General features: G+C 37.7%; 1 protein-coding gene across 5 annotated transcripts; it reads right to left on the reverse strand.

Moving 5' to 3' along the window:
* Positions 1-43: 43 nt before the first annotated feature.
* Positions 44-11,933, reverse strand: LOC132600440 (E3 SUMO-protein ligase SIZ1). Of its 5 annotated transcripts, none has more exons than XR_009567202.1 (18): positions 11,705-11,933; positions 11,426-11,520; positions 10,158-10,238; positions 9,113-9,155; positions 8,484-8,556; positions 8,102-8,258; positions 7,493-7,629; positions 6,673-6,741; positions 5,793-5,880; positions 5,639-5,714; positions 5,224-5,297; positions 4,817-4,924; positions 3,420-3,581; positions 2,827-2,931; positions 2,634-2,714; positions 1,363-2,554; positions 662-952; positions 44-547 (listed from the first exon to the last, which is right to left on the reverse strand). XR_009567202.1 is itself a non-coding variant. In XM_060313614.1 (17 exons), the coding sequence occupies exons 2-17, from the start codon at positions 11,447-11,449 to the stop codon at positions 813-815; spliced, it is 2,610 nt and encodes an 869-aa protein (XP_060169597.1). In that variant the 5' UTR covers positions 11,450-11,520; positions 11,661-11,932; the 3' UTR covers positions 661-812. The 5 variants fall into 5 exon arrangements, 1 of the variants encoding a protein (XP_060169597.1); XR_009567201.1 differs by having other exon boundaries at positions 11,661-11,932; XR_009567203.1 differs by lacking the exons at positions 11,426-11,520; positions 11,705-11,933 and adding an exon at positions 8,900-8,942.
* Positions 11,934-18,580: the final 6,647 nt, after the last annotated feature.

The following is an 18,580-nucleotide window of genomic DNA, read 5'->3' on the forward strand; positions in this document are numbered from 1 at the left end:
AGGTATTAAGGTGTAAAGGAGAAACAACAGATACAAGGGCAGGTTCTCACAAGATAGCCAACACCAAACGGTAGCAAGGGTTGGGCATAGTTCTCTGCATTCTTATCGACACAATCATACAACTCTATAGTGGGTTCCACATTCCCTTCTCATTACAAATGCATGGACTGGAACAAAGAAAGTGCCACCGTTATTTCATCTTACCTTCCCCCGGAACAAAACTTCAGGAGATTGAACCTCCTCACTTTGTGTGCCCCGAGGCACAACCAGGCCTTAAAAAGTCCACTAACGATTAACACATTCAGAAATATTCTACTACATTTTATAAATTAGTTTAAACTGATTTACAGGCTACTGGCATCACACATGGCTAGAGGAGATTTTGAAGCGCTAAAATGCCTCCCCCGCTATATCCAGAGTTGATTAACCAGTGGATGTTACTAGAACTTTTTGTCCTGAGCTAAGCTGTCCAAATGTACAGTTCACCAGCGAGTCACCTTCCAAGGAATCATCCGCGAAATGGAAGAGGAAAAAATGTGATTTGGTCCTGTTTGCAACAGAAAAGAGAGCGAGCGGTAAGGGCGCCTGGGAATTGGGGACGTGCTATGAACAAACAAGAACCCATAGTACTTAATAAAAATTTGCATAGTGGAGTACATACCACTAAGAGAAAACTCCTGCAGTGCCAGCACAGATGTAAGAGGACAGTTTCATGTTGCCTGATATGTGTTCACTAGCAAGAGCTCAACTGGTCACATCCACATACTTTGCTTAGCAAAAGTGATCACTGTTCTGCCACCACCAATCTGCTCCTATTCAGAATCCGAATTAATACTTAAATACAATCTTGGTCTTACAGAACGACGTTGACGAGGAAATGTAAAAGGACTGTCTGATCGTTCTCTACTGCTCTTAGTTGATCTGCTCTCATTCATACCAAGAAGCAATGAAGCTGCATAAACAGGAGCATCACTAACTACATTTAGAATAGCTCCAATATATGAATCAAAACAGAATTTCTGGACAACACATCTTAGCTCTCATATGAATATCCACCAGGCTAGGCAGATGCGAAAAGAAAATATCAGTAAGAGAGCTACACCTCACTACTCTGAATTGTGCTTGTACGGGAGTTTCTCAACTAAATTGCCTAACTAGCTAATTCTGGTCAATTTACCCATTAATTTTTATTTTGCAGATAAAAGTGCAAATCCCACAATGCAAATTCAAGACAGTGTGGAAAATGATCTACCTGTGCTCTTGCAAACCCCCATCTCCCCCCCCCCCACCCCACCCCACCCCCCACCACAAAAAAAGAAAAGAAAAAAGAATTAGTACTAAAGAACTAGAACAGGAAGATACCAGTGTCAGCCAATGAGTTCAAGGCAGTGTCTTTTGTTTGTACTTGCTGCCCAGAGCTTACCCCATTTGCAACTGCAGAATCACCATCAACCCCTCCATCACCACCAAGCCTAAGTGAGATCCAATCCTCAGTACCAACGCCATTTGAAACATCAGGCGGATCCCTCGCAGCTTCCACTGACATATCTGATGGTCTAGTGGGAAGAAATATCTGAAGTGAGGGATCATTACCACTAAATGCTAGGGGATTATCAACTAAACTGTCATTCATATTAGCATTAGGGGGATCGGCGTATGTTCCAGGAAGAAGAGAAGCAGATCCAATGCCAGTATCTCCAGCCAAACCATACCCACTGATAGAACTGGTACAGTTAATAGAACCATGCTGCACATCTAAAGATCCTGAAACATCAGCATTAGAACTAAATAACTGAAAACCAGGGCCACCTTGGGTTCCAGAAGGCAAGGACCACATGTTCATCCCAAAATCATCATCATTAGAATTGAACAGCCCCAGGCATGAATTCCCACCGTTAACAAGCGCAGAATCATGAAAAGAATCCGGAATTCCTTGTGGCTGAGCTGGAAAAGAAACTACAGGTGCATCACTATGGTTGTTAAAGATAGCTCCAGATGGGATAATTGGCTCATTTTCTTCTTCAGAATCACTTAGTACAATAACTTCAGCATCTCCTGCTGGTACTGACGGATTTCCGTTGCCAAAACCATATGTTGGGTCAATATTAAGAGACATGGCCTCAAGATCAAACGCATTGTTCGAGAAGTCAAGGTTCCCATTACCACCTTGATTAACGCTGGGATCTTCACCTTCTTTGCCACTCCCAGTGGCACTGCTGCTCATTGGAATGACATCCTGACCAAAATTTTCTCTTGATATATTTCCGGATGAAAATGTTTGGTCTTCAGGTTTGCTGATTTCCCACAATCCGTTTCTGTTCTTCTTCAATCCAACTTTAAGGCCATTTCCATCAGAGCCTCCTTCCTGTTTAACCTGCTTAAGAATTTCAGGCTTAGGCTTTGACTCTATATCTAGAGATTCACTCAGAGACCCATCAGGTAAATGCCAACGCCCAAGATCCCCAAGACTCCTTCGATCACCTTCTGTCTTTGCGCGCCAAGAACCATCAGGTTTCACTTCAATTTCTGTAACATCTTCTCCACAACTTCGCATCTACACCGCCAAACCGCGCAAAAAAATCAGCTAAACTTTAAAACAGAGTTATTATCACATAAAGAAAAACCAGCAATACCTGAGAAGTAATTCGATTGAAATACGGATCTATGATGACATGCTCCAAAGAGTAGTTCTTGAGACAGATGGGGCATTGCCACTGCATCACATGCACAAGATTTGTCAACAAATAATATCCCATGGATACATGATGGGAACTTAGATATTATGGAGACAGAAAAGTAAGTTCAGTTCGGGTCAGAGTTGCTTGCCTTCCTCGACCTTTGATTCATTTCAACAAAGACGTCAAGATCAAAGCAGCCCATGTGTATACAAGGTTTGAATCTACCAGCAACTTTCATCCTTGAACCACTCATCTGTTATGTACACACAAGAGAAATTGAACACTAGGACTCGTGCTGCGTTACACGGCAATTAAATATTGCAAGAAAGCAACAGAGAGAATAGAATTCAAATAGAAGCAACTTATTCGAAACCGTGACATGCTATCCTCCTCCAAAGAAATCAATTAACATAACAATAGCAGGAGACGTGAGGAGACTAATACAGATGGAAAACCAAAAGAAGCCTGTGCTCCACCATGCTTTCTTGATCAGGTGATACCTAAAAGGTCGATCTATGGTTCCTTGTTCAAACAATCAAATAAACACTTGATAACGTCTAGGACTAGGATAGCGCCTAAGGGAGCTTGATTGTCTACTTTGAACAAAACAAAAGACCCACTAAAAAAAAGTGAGGAAGTCTCACACGGTCACAAATATGCCAAGAGATAATACAGTGATTAACTTAGCAACACCAACTAATAGACGGTGTGAACAGGATTAGAACTTCAGTATGCACTTACAGGGCACCGAAGATTGACAGGAATACAATCAGCAACCACTTCCAGATCACTATCACTATCAGCATTTTCAGTGGCCGTCCCACCACCAACGCAACGACGAACGCGAGAAAGAGCGTCTTCAAATTGCTCACCATCTGACTCCTTTGGAATCATACTAAGAACCTAACAATTAAACAAAATTATATCAGCAACCATGAAACAATCTATACACAAAATGCCTTGTATATTAACAAGTCTATATTAACGTAAATGGAAAGCTATGAGGAATTTTTATCTTTTATAATGGTCAGGAATATATCAGGACAACAGCTGGATGGGAATGACAGGACATCAGGTCTAGCAAGCATCTTAGATATAGGTAGATTGGGTAATGTGAACTGCTACTATAGCCATAGTATAATCTTGGTATCGTGAAAACGGTAGATTGATTAATTCTTTGTAAAGTTTGCTTTTGAATCAACTCTTTTTCTTTTAATTAAGACCTTGTAAAACATTCCTCACTAACACTCTGGGGTATAGCTCAGTTCGTTGACCACCTCGTCTACAAGCCCACCAATGTTTTTTCACGGGAGTTCCCAGAAGAAGAATTAGGCCAAAAATTTAGGATACATCCTAGGAAACTCAAACTTCCATCGAAGAGAAGCAAATGAAAGAATTTCATAAGGATTCTCGTAGAGTTATATGAACTTTCAGGTGTCTGAAGTTCCATATTTGATCTTTTTAAGCAAAACGATAGAGACTTCATTTAACTTAAGTTGATCTAGGCTAGAGAAAAACTTACGTCAAGTTATAGGGTCAAACTATTAATCTACTGTTCTTTTGTTAATGATTTGATAAAAAATTCCATGCACACAAGACTATAAGGCAGTAACTCTCTACGGAGGTATTCAATCATCCTTTTTTGAGAAGGTACTCAATCATCTATAAATCCAAGAATATCATAGGTGCTCCAAAACCAAATTGACACAAGCTCCTACCTTTATGTTTCTTCCCCTTCCTATTCTGCCTATCTAGAACAGCATAGGTGCTCCAAAGCACACACTACTACTAAACCTCCTCTCTCTTCCTGTCTTTCCCCTTGCTGTCTTTCCAATTCTTATCATAGTCAATAGAACACTTCAAATTTTTTAATTACTCATCATTTTCTATTCATTAATGTTTACGGTGCAAAGAAAAATGCCCTTCCATGTCGCTTGTTGGACTAACTTGATAGATGATTATGGGTTGAGCTATATTATTACATTGTAAATACTTTCGATATATGACTAGCGTGCTTTTATTTTTATTGACTTGCTAACAAAGTGAGACTTCAACTGAATACTGAAAAACAACAGCTAAAAAAGTGTTTTTGCAAGAGAGAATTACATAATTTCATAATGAAGGTCAAACTTGACTACCTGTTGAACAGTACGCCGCTTCACAAGTCTGACCCCTAAGCAAAAGACACGAGCATCACATCCTGTTAATGTGATCTTGTTGATTCCATCTCTGGTGCATGGTGTGATCTGATAAAATGGTTAAGTCGTGAATTGAGAGAAAGGTCTTTTAGGCTAAATGCTTTATCCCAAAACTTTTCTGGGACCAATTTGATCAATTATCGGAACTTGAATTACACATCTTTTTAGAGTCCATATGCAACATACTATAATTTGCTACTTTTTCAATTTCAACATATCTGCTCAACACACGACGATGTATATATACATCAAAGAGCAACACACACACACCCAAATATATATACATCCCGACCCCCCAATTCACTTCCCAAGCAGCAGAAATAGAAGTGCATGTTATTAATACTCACTATAGGGCCATCATCTCGACCATTAGCACCGAGCAATTGAGAGCCAGGTCTATTTATCGCGCGCACTGGAACCCCTGTTGGTTGAGATTCAACGGAAGTTAATGCACAGAGAAAAGATCTTCTAGACCAAAAAATTGTAAATGCAATCTTCAATGCATTTATGGAACTTGAGGCTTTGCAGCAGAATACATGGCAAAAAATTGCATAAACAATATTTAAGTTAAGAAGGGTCAGAAAGAATACTAGAACACTATCTCAGGTTTACCTCACCCCCTGAGTTCTTATTAAGGCCAAAAAACTATAGACTAGAGAGAAAAACATAACTAAGAAAACTATGGAGAAGAATATAACTATACAGCATTTACTTCCAATAGGCTAAGGACTACAAAAAGAAGCAATATAGGACAGAGCATACCATTCACCTGCAAATCTGCATATTGAGGCCACTGCATCCTAAATTGTACCTTGTCATTGAGAAGCATGCACCAAGCCTGACAAGTTTGTAGAACAAACACGATGAATATAAAAGGACTTATTTATCTCAAACCATCACTAAAAAAGCCAACAACCTGGAGATCATTTTCCTGTTTTGCCAACAAGTCTCTGTCTGCTCTAGTGATCTGAAATGTTTTCTCAATACTCTGCACAGGGTTCGTGCTGCAAATTCACAGATGAGAAAAGTAATTAGGAAAAAGATTCATTACTTGCTTAGCAAAAAATGCAGAACATGCCATGTGGATGATAGAGCAAGTAATTCAGTAAGGAAAATAGGCAGAAGCATAATCCTCTAGACAACTTATACAGATATCTAACTGAAAAAGAAAATGAAAATTACCATTTAACAGAGAATCCTCTTACATTCAAGAGACCACTTGCCACAGAAGGCAGAAAAAGCTTATACATGTCATACACCAGTTAAAAACTGTATCAGCGAGCTGAGGACGAAGAAAGGCACAATTCATACATTTCAGAAGCTAAACCTATCTTGGATGCAACTGAAAGTGATTCAAACTGATGACCTGTTCTCACATGAAGCTAATGAACTGTTCTCACATGAAGCTAACTAACAATGGCCAAGCTATTTCACCTTAACACAAACTTCTGACCTATGGGGAACCATACAAATACAGATGCAACTAGATCCAAGACATGCACGTTTACACTAAAATCTTGCATGCACAAGATACAAGATTAAACTAGTGTTGAGTCTTTTGCACACATGCCCTAATATCAAAAGCAGGTAATAAAATAGTGAGGAAAATATGAAACTGCACCATCAATTTGTGGCAACCAAAGGCCATCCATTGACAAGAACAGGCACTAGAAATTGCATGTCCCGAATATTCACAGAATTAACGCCATAAACAAATTAAGCCCCAGCAATTAGAACCGTAGCAGCAATAATAGAGAACAGGATAGCCAACTGAAACAAAGTTGCGGGTAACTCACCCATCGGCAGGAACGCTGGTAATGGCCAACTTTGCGGGATATAAAGGGTGTCCCATTGTCACCCAGAAACTGCATACAGAGAATTCAGTTATGGAAGGTGAAACAAGCATTACCATATAAAGGCTGTATGGTTACAAAGTAAAGCTGCATCAAAGTGGTCATTTATGTATCCATATCCATGGCAAATGAACTATCAGGTCTTACTCCCAATGCACTGAAAATCCCAGGTTAGCACCCACTTGTTTGCTAGGCTTATGGATAACAGCTACATTAGAAAATATACAACTTAGACTTCACATGCTATGAATGTGAAAAATCAATATAAGGGAAAACGTCTTTACCCGGTGAAAGTTCAGAGCAACTGCAGAAAATAACATACAAGTTAACAACTCTCTCAACTCCTAGATGACATATCTGTACTTGCACCTAGAGAGACCGCCCCCACACCCATCACAACCTGGTTTCCACATAAAATAAGGGGAGCCACCCCAGTTTTCTTATCCAGGGTTCCAGTACATTGGCTCATCTCAGAGAGGGAAAAGCCCAATTGTAGCCTTAATATCAAATTGTTCTACTTAAGATGTCAAAGATTCAAAATTAAATCGCAACGTCAGAAAACACCTTTTTAAGTGGAAGAGAACTATATTATGTATATAGAAAGTAGAAAACAAACATCTACATGTTTGACATCTAGAAGATACCGAGAATACACTTTATTTGGAAAAAAAAATCCTCATACAAGTGAAGATACATGAGTAAGTGCAACACTCCAGTAAACAGAACCCATAAAAGTGAAGTAACCACCAAAAGTGACACTTACGGGTCGGCGCGAACCAGTCTGCACAATTCACAGTAAAAAGTTGTAGGCGGAATTGGTGGATCACCACCCTCCATTGGCTTATCGGGTATGACAACACAACGAATATGTTGCCACGTGAGACATCTTCTGTTTTCACACTGCAAGCATGATTGCATCATGAGACACAAAAAGTGATACATCAAGTACAAGAAACAGAAGCTTCTAATGCTCAGGCTGACGCTATGTCCAATGCATCGCACCAAATACAAGATATACACAACCCCTCATCGTGGCAGATTTTCTTTAGAAAGAAAAAAAAGGCATAGTTCATTCTAATATCACAGCAATGTACGAATGAACAAGTTGATTGTAATCATACTAACAATAAAAATGCAATTTACAGATGAGCATGATAGTCTAATATGTAAAAGATCCAATTCTGTAGCAGTCTAACTAAGAAATATCATAAGCAATTACGCAGCTTCCAAGTACATAAGCAGATGTATTATATCTTTCGAAAGAGAATCTGAGCACAAGAGGAGCTTTACCCACTCAAAGTAGTACATGGACTATACAAGTATGCATAAAAATGAGTAAGAGAGATGAGGGAAATTAGTACAGAAGTAAAACCTGAATCATTGTTTCAGTTTGTAACGAGCTTGTACACACACAGCGAATTTTCATATGGTAAGAGTCATCAACTTCCTCCTTCAACTTCACATTACTGGTATCCGAGACGACTTGTGACTTCGATGCTAGGTCAGTTGCCCCAGATACCTGCATTTTTCTGGGAGACAAAAAAAAGATCACTATGCACAGAACTGAAGAATTTCACTGAGTACCAATTAAGAGGAAAAAATTCTCACTTCTGCACTTCATTTTAAGTTCACAAGGAAATATTTTTGACAGAAATGTCCAACTGATTGAAACAATGGGATAGGGAGCCTTAAACATCAGACTCCATTTCCAACCTTTAAGATAGGTGTATTCTGAGATTAAAACTGCTTTATACCTGTAAATGTCATCAACAAGTTTTGCAACATCTTCCTTCGCAACACTGTTTTTCTTTGGCCACATTCCTGAAACTGTTCAGCATCAAAGACGTATGTGAGAATCAGTTATCAAAAGGCCGTGTGTGCAAACAAATCCACTTTAAGAGCAAAATATGCAAGTACACTTAACATGAAAAATACACACTAAATGAAACCCTCAATTAACAAGTACTTGAAGGGTTCAGTTTTAAGCATTTTCACTATTATCACACAATGTTCACCAACACAATGGGTAAGACATAATTATGAAAGATAATTTCAAGCATTAAAACCCTTAAAAAATCTGAGACACAGAATAAAATCATATGCATCGCGCACAAACTGCATGAGAACGAGGGAGGCAGACTGAGGATATTAGATTGAATAATGAGGAAACCTGGTACATCAAGTTGGATAAAGACAAGGAAAGAATCAGACAGCTGAAATCCCAAAGAGAAATCATCAGCAACTCCAGGGTAAGATTGGCGTATGTGAAAAAGGAAGCAAGTAAATGAAAACCTAGAATGGTGAAACACACAAAGAAAACCAACAACAAACAAGATGTGTCTTAACATTTTCCCATCTTCAAGCAAGAAATATGGCTGCTCACCTCGTTCATCAGAGAGTGTAGCTAATATGCGATCAACAAGGTCCTGCATTACCACATAATAGTGTCAAGCATCAAACTAACATATCGCTGTAAAGTGTTGTGCAAGAATGTAACCAATCAATAATTAATCATGAAAATAAAAAGTCTTGAGGCTTAGGCTTAGGCTAAAGAAAAAGAACAATTGCCGTAAAGAAAGACAACTTAAGAACTAGAGCATCTTTGGCAAAGCTGCCGAAACCAGTATACTTGAGAAGTACTTCTTACCAAAGTGTTTTTTTCGGTTGCTTAATTCAGACCAAATATGTTTTTCGCAGAAGTGCTTTGTGAGAGTAGCGGTTTGCATTTGGCTAAATTATTTGCGAAGTGCTTTACTTAGTAGTCTCTGTTTGCCCAATATTTTGAAAAGTGCTTTTAAGTGTCACTTTTCGAAAATAGGAGTTACTATTAACTAATTTGGTAAAGATGAATTTTTTATATGGGTAATCTTGTCCTAAAAATCAAAAGCACGAATTTTCAGGAAAAGCTACTTTTTTCAACTTTTTCTACTGCTCAAAAATACTTATTTCTTTACAAAAGCCTCGTCAAGCACGCTAATGTGTTAATCAGAAAAGGAAAAGAAGCCCTCCCACTTCCCATTTTCTGCAATAAGGTAATAAATACTATGATAAGTTGAGAAAGTTCCCAAGAAGCCCTCTCATTTCTGTAGCACTATTTGCAGATTCCCACATTAAGAGTCCTATTTCAAGAGACGACTCCAATGGAAACATCATTTACCATTCTAGCAACAACAAACGAGAAGGACTAACTAAACTCAGCATGTGTAAAGAGCCATAAATTAATCAAAATATAGATAAAGAGGAGAACATGTCATAAAAATTGCAATAACCATGGAGAAAAATAAGCTCAATATCACAGGACTCTCTCTCACAAGTGATAATATAGCACGGTATGAAAGAAGAAAGCATCAGCCAACTAATTAAGCAAAAAGCAAGGAAGCTGTGTTTCAACCAGCAAACCTAAAAAAATGCATGGAAAAAGCTCAAACCTGCTTCTTCCCTTGCTTCGAGAGACTAAGTTGAGTCAGAACATCTTTGAGCTCCTTTATCCGAAAATATGCCAACTTATCCTATAAGAGACAATTAAATTTCACCAACAAAACCAACCAATTCGCAAATCCCAGGCATCACACAGGAGTCAGTATATTGATACAAAAAGTGATCTGTAAACCACTTCTAGAACCTTAAAAAAAAAAAAAAAAAAGGAATCACTAGGCCAACCATTAACTGCCTGATTTTTATTTTAGAATCACAACATTATGCAACACGCAGTTCAACACATAACATACCTAGCCCCATAACCATATAATTTCTGCAATGGAGGCATGTTTGGAGCGCGTAAACACCAGAATCAATGTTATCTTTCCTTATCCACAACCAGGGCCGCTTGCGGAGTTATTACTATCTATGTTCACATTTCTCCAGCATCTACCTTGTTTAATTTTATTTTTTTTTTGTTCATCCGACATTTTAACACTTACCGATCAATAATCCTAATCACAAGCACCAAGCATAGTATACAACAACAACAACATACCCAGTGTATTCACACAAGTGAGGTCTGAAAAGGGTGGGATGTAGGCAGACCTTACCCCTACCTTTAGAGGTCGGTTATTTCCGAGAAACCCTCGGCCTCAGCTCAAAATAAAATAAGACAGCAAAAAGCAAGATACAAAACAAATGGAGCAACAGATAGTAATACACATTGAAGGATAAGCAACTATGCGATAACTAAATAGTACTACGAAAAATAAGGAACTATGCGATAAGTAAATAATACTAGGAAAAAAAAAAGGAGAGTAGGCTATTCCTCATCCTCTCCCACACAAAGTGCGACAACACTCAACTACCTACTAACTTTCTATCCTAACCCTCAACCACCATACCTTCCTATCTAAGATCATGTCCTCAGTCAGCTGAAGTTGCGCCATGTCCTATCTAATCACCTTCCCCAGTTCTTCTTCGGCCTACTTCTACCTCTAGCTCTCCTAACCCTGCTATAGTCAGCCTCTCACACCTTCTTACTAGTGCATCCTCGCACCTCCTCTTCACATGCCCGAACTATCCCATTCGTGCTACCCTCATCTTGTCCTCCACTGACACCACTCCACCTTATCCCATATAGCTTCGTTCCTAATCATATCTCTCCGAATAAAACCGACACATCAATCCGAGCATACTCATCTCAATTAACACCCAAAAAAATAAAAACACGAACACTTCAACAACAACTACAAAAAAATTGCAAAATAATTACCTTGCAGCTAGCAACCAAATCCATCTTTACTCCGTCGTTGAACTCTCCAATTAATCAACCAAACAAAGCAATCCAATGTCCAAACAAATATTGATCTAAATCATATTGCAAGTAAAAAAAAAAAAAATCAGTAAACCTAAAAATACTCCGATCAAAAAGTCAATTCCGATGAAAAATAAATATAATAAATTCGTTATTTTCATTGCAAATAAGGTTAATTAGAGGTGTTTAGTACATGGATTAGATGAATCAATTAGGGTTTTTAGAGAGAGAAACTACACGGCGGCGACTCTCTCTCTCTTCTTTCTTCTTTCTTCTTCCTCTTGGGCGCTTTTTCTTTACCGAAAACCGGCATCAAGCAGCTAATCCTCTTCAATTACTACTACACAAAAAGTTCCGGACGTATCACTTCGTTATCAAATCCGGTTTATTTTGTAAGAACAAGTCCGGGTTCTGTTACAGTGTGCTCACGTTTACGTGGTCGTATCCTGCTCTCTACTGTCATTAGTGTTTTTGCCTTTTTAATAACGTCACTGCGTACGGTGGAAGAGGAGTAATGATACTATGAGCCCGTTTGGATTGGCTTATAAGTTAGCTTATAAGCTGTTTTCAGCTTTTTTGAGTGTTTGGCTGGCCAGCTTAAAGTCATTTTATGCTTAAAATAAGCTCAAAAAAATAATTGGACCCATTTGACTTAGTTTATCTAAAGCAGCTTATAAGCTGAAAACAGCTTATAAGCCAAAAAAAATAAGTTGGACTACCCCAACTTATTTTTTTCAGCTTATAAGCTGCAAACAGCTTTAAGCTGTAAGCCGATCCAAACGGGCTCTATAGACTTTTTGCTCCCTGAATAATTTAAGCTTAGGATCCTTGTAAATTGTGATATGTATATATGATTCAAAATATTTAATTTTTAATTAATTAAAAAATATTTTTTTTTCATTTACAAAAAATGCTATACCTGACTAGTTATAGTTTTCTGCACTTCAATTATCGTATGATTTGTTACAAATAATTGACTCATTTCAAGAATGATCTATCGTGCTTTCTTTCATTTTTTTTTTTTTTTGTCATGACTATTCCACTATCGTTGTTTTATTTTTTCAAACTACTTTAAAATGCTTTTACTTGAGCTGATGGTCAATTGGAAATAGCATGTCTACCTTCGAAGGTAGGGATAGTCTGCATACATGGTATCCTAATCATACTCCGCAGTGGGTATATTGTTGTTGTTGACTAGTTAGTCTTATAGAATTATATGACCGTCAAGTATGAAATATGATACAAACTTAACACTACACATGAGTTAATTAGTGATGGAAAAATTAATAAGTGTGAAAAATAGGTACATATTCACAATCAAAATGATCAAAAGTATACAATTCAATTAATTAAAAATTTAATATGTATAGTTATATATTATGGATTAAAATTAAATTTACATAATTTCTGAATATGCACAAATTTACAATTAATTAAATAATTTTATAGGTCCATTACCGATTTCTTCATTTATTTTCTTACCAAAAAAAACAATTAGATTTACAATAAATACTAGACCAAGAGAACTACTCTACTACTCCATATAACAAGAAAAAACGAAACATTGAGGAAGGCGATGTTATGAATTTGTTGGCCCACATCAGTAATGGCCAAAAAAACGAAGAGACCGATAAAATTAGGTTTCACATTTGGTTGTTGGAGGTTTAGAAAAAAATAGAACTCTTTGGGGCCGTCGGATTAGATGACTCTTTAGTTGTCTCTACATCCAATTTGACCAATGTGCATCTAACAATTTTGAAAGACATTTTTTGTGGGGGAGATTAATGGGAAGCAGTGGCGTAACTGGTAAAGTTACTATCATGTGACTCAAAGATCACGGGTTCGAGCCGTAAAAATAATCTATTGTAGAAATACGGGGTAAGATTTTATACAATAGACTGTTGTGGTCTGGCCATTTCTTAGGAGCTTAGTGCACTGCGCTATTTTTTTTTGGGGATGGGGTGATTTAAAGTTGAAAAAAGAAAGGTTCTAAGAACAATTTCTTAACACGGCATGAATCCTTATTGTAGATGCTTTTTTTAATGATTTATCTAGTTTATATATTAATGACCCTCTTTGTTATTGGATTTGCAAATTGGCATTTTAATATCATCAATAATGTTTTCTTGGAAGTATTATAGCTTTCTATTAATACTTGTGTGTTTTGGAAATTCAAAATTAACGATAAATTGAAAAAATTTGTTGACCCTTCAAATGGATCTTAATTAATTAATGAAAAATGTGGTGTGGAAGCATCCAAATATAGTAGACTAGATTAATAATTTAGATTATGTGAAATTTGTTAATGATTAAGTAATTAATGAAAATGCAGTGGGAAAGCATCCAAACACAATAGACTAGATTCATAATTTATATATTACGAATTTGGATTACGTGGGCATCCAAATATAGTAGACTAGATTCATAATTTAGATATTGTGAATTTAGATTACGTGAAATTTGTTAATGATTAAGTAATTAATGAAAATGTTGTGTAAGTAATTAATGAAAATGCTGTGGGAAAGCAAGCATCCAAACACAATAGACTAGAATCATAATTTAGACATTGTGAATTTGGATTACGTGAAATGGATAACGTGAGATTTATCGATGATTATGAATATGTGATATTGATTTGAGGCAATTTATTGCTATAAAAGTTGGTACACAGATTTTTATGCTGCGAAGAAGTCTACAAAGACTCCTACACATTTTTTAGATGGATAGTCTCTTCATGATCCACCTATATAATTACGCATTTTAAGATTTAGGGTGTGTTCGGTATGGAGGAAAATGTTTTTCTCGAAGTAAGTGAATTTCCACTTATTTTCTCATGTTCGTTTGGTTGATAGAAAACATTTTCCGGAAAATACTCATCTAAACCTCACCAACTCCAACCCAACCCCATACCCCAACCCCAACCCCGCCCACACCCCACTCCCACCCACCCACCCCCTTAACCCCCCTCAAAAAAAAAAATTCATTTGATTTTTATTTGAAGGGGAGCCTTGGCGTAACTGGTAAAGTTGCTGCCATGTGACCAGGAGGTCATGGGTTCGAGCCGTGGAAACAGCCTCTTGCAGAAATGCAAGGTAAGGCTGCGTACAATAGACCCTTGTGGTCCGGCCCTTCCCCGGACCCCGCGCATAGCGGGAGCTTAGTGCACCGGGCTGCTCTTTTTTTATTTTTTACACCCCCACTCCAACCCTCACCAACTCCAACCCAACCCCATACCCCCCACCCACCCCCACCCACTCCCACTCACCCACCCTTAAGCCCCCACCCCACTCCATTTTATTTTTTATTTTTTGCACCCCACCGCCAACCACTCCCTTAACCCATACACCACCCCCTTCATTTTTTTTATTTTTTTTTCTCAATTTTCTTTGGAGGGGGGGGGGGGGGGGGGAACAAATGTCAAAACATTTTTTTTCAAAAAAAATATTTTTTGTGGTTGGGGGTAGGGTGCGGGGTGGGGTGGGGGTTGGCGGTGCAAAAAATAAAAAAAAATGTCAAAACTTTTTTTTCAAAAATATTAATTTTTTTGCCGGGGATGGGGGGGTGATGGGGGTAGGGGTGCGGGCGTGGTGGAGGGGTAGGGTGCGGGTTAGGGAAAAATTTTTGTTTTCTGAGAGGGTAGGGGGTAGGGGTGCGGGGGAGGGGGTAGGGTGCAAAAAAAAAGTCAGCTTTTTTTTTTCAAAAAAAAAAAAAAAATTACCGGGGGGAAGGGGGTAGGGGTGTGGGGCAGAGGCGGACCCAGGATTTTGAGCTTGGGGGTGCTGGACTCAGGAATTTTGAGTTCGGGGGTGCTCTATAACTATTTATATTTGTTTCCTTTATATTTTCTATACAATTATACACTCCGTGATTAAGTTTAATAGGTGCTGGAGCACCCAAACTTTACACATGGGTCCGCCCCTGGTGTGGGGGTAGGGTACGGGGTGGGGTGGGTTGCAAAAAAAAAGTCAACTTTTTTTTTCCGGGGGAGGGGTTGTGGGTGGGGTGCGTGTGGGTTGGGAGTGGTTGGGGTTTGGGTTGGGTGGTGGTAGGGTGGCTGGTGGAATGAACTTGTTTTCCCTACTTTTATCAGGGAAGTCATTTTCCTCAATTTTGAGGAAAATATTTTCCAAAAGAAAATGTTTTTCAAAAATTTTGACCAAATGAACGTGAGAAAATTGGAAAGCATTTTCTGGAAAATGTTTTCCTCCATACCGAACACACCAAATGATAGGATTCAATATGGGGAAAACACCAAATCAAAACATAAAATACGGAAATTAAGGATAAGAAGAAATTAGGGGATGAGAATTGAAGAAAGGGGATGAGAATAGAGGAATAAAAGCAAGACCCACTTAGGTTTGGATTTATGGACAAACTTGGATATATTAAATCTAAACCCTTCCAATTGAATTCAACCCAAGGAGCCTATACTATTTGAAACCAAATTAGAGACAATCAGTTGAATCAACAAATGACAACTCTAATGTGAAATCAATGAAAAGTGGTTCATCGCCAACAAAGGAATCCACCTATGATGAACTATCATCAAACCTAAACTACCAAGCTAAACAAACTCTCAATATCCAAAGAGTATTGTTAATACATAAGTCATCCAATCTACCAATGAAATAAACTAAGGCTAGTATTTATACTAACTAGCTAAAGAAGACCAGACTAGTTGTTACAATAGTACCCTTAATGAAGTAAGGGTTTTGTTTGGTAGTCTTCTTTAGGGATGATGACTTGAATTTTGAGAATAGCCTCTATGCGATCCTAGCCACCATGGTTCCCTTCCATCTCATCTTCACACGATACGACTAAGCAATCATCCGCACGTCATATGATCTCCTATGAAGCTCTTCAAAGGTCTCCAACGCCTCTCTTTGCATCATCATGGCTTGTAAGGCTTGAGATGCTTTGACTTGGCCTCGGGTGAAGGATCTTGAATCATGTGTGCTCCTTGGGATCGTATCAGCATTACATACAACAATACACTTGTTATAGCTAGAACTAGAATTACCGATAACTAGAAACTTTCCATCATTTGATCTGCATTGGTTTATTATGCAGTCCATCTATAAAGAAAACTAAAAAATTTAAAGCAGTAACTAATGCATATTATTACTATCCAACAAACGTAAATATAAAAAGAGTTGAGATGAACGACTTGTGTAAAAGTTACATAGATCAAGAAATTAGAAGAAGTTGTAGCAGCAATAGTTTTCCGTCTTCTTCAAGTGCAAGTTTGAGCCAAACTTTATGCACATAGTTGAAGTTTGGCCTTTTCGGTTAAAATTTAAATACATTAAACTTTTTTGAATAGAATTTAAATAACATCTTTAAAATCGGCTACCTAATATAGATCGTACATGAGAAAGTTCGAGGAAATAAGATCTTTTAGCCTCTTACAATTTGAATAGAAGAAAATGACTTTTTCAGATTTCTTATGTGTTTTTTTTCCAGCTATCTTATGTGAAGAAATGAAGATCTGTTGTAAAACTAAAAAAAGTTTGTAAAGGGCCAAATAACCATTTCTCCCCGAAAGTTCCGAAATTGAGGCCCATTTCACCTTGACCCATATAGCAGTCTGTTGGATAACACCTTACTCTAGTCGAAGAAATTGCATGCATATTGCATGGTTTGTCCTTCAAGTGGCATGGTCTTTAATTGTTGATCTTCAAATAATTGGTCTTTAATTTTTTGGCCTTTAAGATCTAATTTATGCTCGCAGAACATACGTTCTTTAAGGGCGTGAGACATAACTTGTGAGAAATTATGATGCGAAAATATAAATTTATATCCCGGAAAAAAGAAGAAATTGCACGTTTCCCCTTCAAATGGGTTGGTCTTTAATTATTTGTGCTTCAAATGAGATGGTCTTTGACATTAGCCCTTCAAAATTGAACTTATGTCTGCGGGAGTGCGGGACATAAGTTTTTTAAGGACGCGGGGCATAATTTGTGAAATATTCTAATGCGAAAATATAAATTTATGCCCCGCGAAAAAATTGTTTGGCTTGAAAAGCAAAATTAAAGACCATCACAAAATAGGAACAGAAGTGCAAATGCATCCCTGTGCAAAAATTGCTTGTCTTGTGGGCTAAAAATTAAAGACCACCCCCGAATAAGCACAATCGTGCAAATAGCGCACTCCAGTTTACTTTAGGCCCAAAACCCGACATATTGCTTTCAACTTTTCTTGTGCAAAGGGAAAAGCACACTAACAAAACTCTCATCAGTCCTATATTTTGCTATTTTTCTCAAATCGAAGATCAACTATTCTGATAATGAACGTAAGTTTTTGTATTTTCTAACAATTTATCGAAGAAATTTGTTAAAATTATTTGTAATTATTTTGTCCAAATGACGATGTTTGCAGGTGATGGATTCAGCTCCGACTAAAAGTAGCTTAATGAGTCCTCAATACGGACACAAGAGCTTTAAATAAAATTTACATATTTGATGAAAACTAAATAAAAAGTACTATAAGTCACAGTAATTAACAATTAAAAATATTGAAAAGGCATATGACAAAGTTACATTAAGAGAAAATCTCACTTGACTCTCGAAATCCAAACAATGCTACATAAATTGAGACGGAGGGAGTACGAATTAGTTGAGGTAGTTTTGTATTATTAGTTTGGTGTTTTTCTTATTGCTATTAGAGACCTCATTTGAAGGACAAAAATTAAAGATCAGTACAAAATAGGTACAACAATGCAAATGACCCCTGCAAGGTATACATTCGATTTGAAGGCTAGAAATTGTTTTTTTTTGTGCGGATTTTTCTTCTTTTTGGGGTGGTCTTTAATTTTTGTCCTTCGCCTAGAATAGTCTGAGGTTTTGGATTCGACCCCGGCTTAGGCATAAAAAATAAAATAAAATCAAAAGGCAAGACTTTTGGAAAAGTCTGCCGTATGCGGCATTGGTTGCCTTAAGGCATAACTAAAAGTCTGTCTTATAAGGCTTAAGACAACCTATCTTGTCTCCGGCAGAGATTGTCTTGACATAACTAAAAGTCTGCCGTATAAGGCAACCTCTGTCCGATTCGGCAGAACTTTAGTTATACCTTAAGGCAACCTATGCCGCATAAGATAAACTTTTTCAAAAGCCT

The sequence above is a fragment of the Lycium barbarum genome, chromosome 6 (assembly GCF_019175385.1).
Source record: "Lycium barbarum isolate Lr01 chromosome 6, ASM1917538v2, whole genome shotgun sequence".
Lineage (NCBI taxonomy): Eukaryota > Viridiplantae > Streptophyta > Magnoliopsida > Solanales > Solanaceae > Lycium > Lycium barbarum.

Bases quoted from the DNA above. Each gene is read 5' to 3' on its own strand.
- LOC132600440 (XM_060313614.1), bottom strand. From the start codon at position 11,449: ATGGATTTGGTTGCTAGCTGCAAG. The intron at 6,742-7,492 runs GTAAGTGTCACT...CTCTGTATGCAG, and splicing joins AGACTGGTTCGCGCCGACCC to TTTCTGGGTGACAATGGGAC. The intron at 953-1,362 runs GTATCTTCCTGT...CTGTTTATGCAG, and splicing joins GAACTCATTGGCTGACACTG to CTTCATTGCTTCTTGGTATG.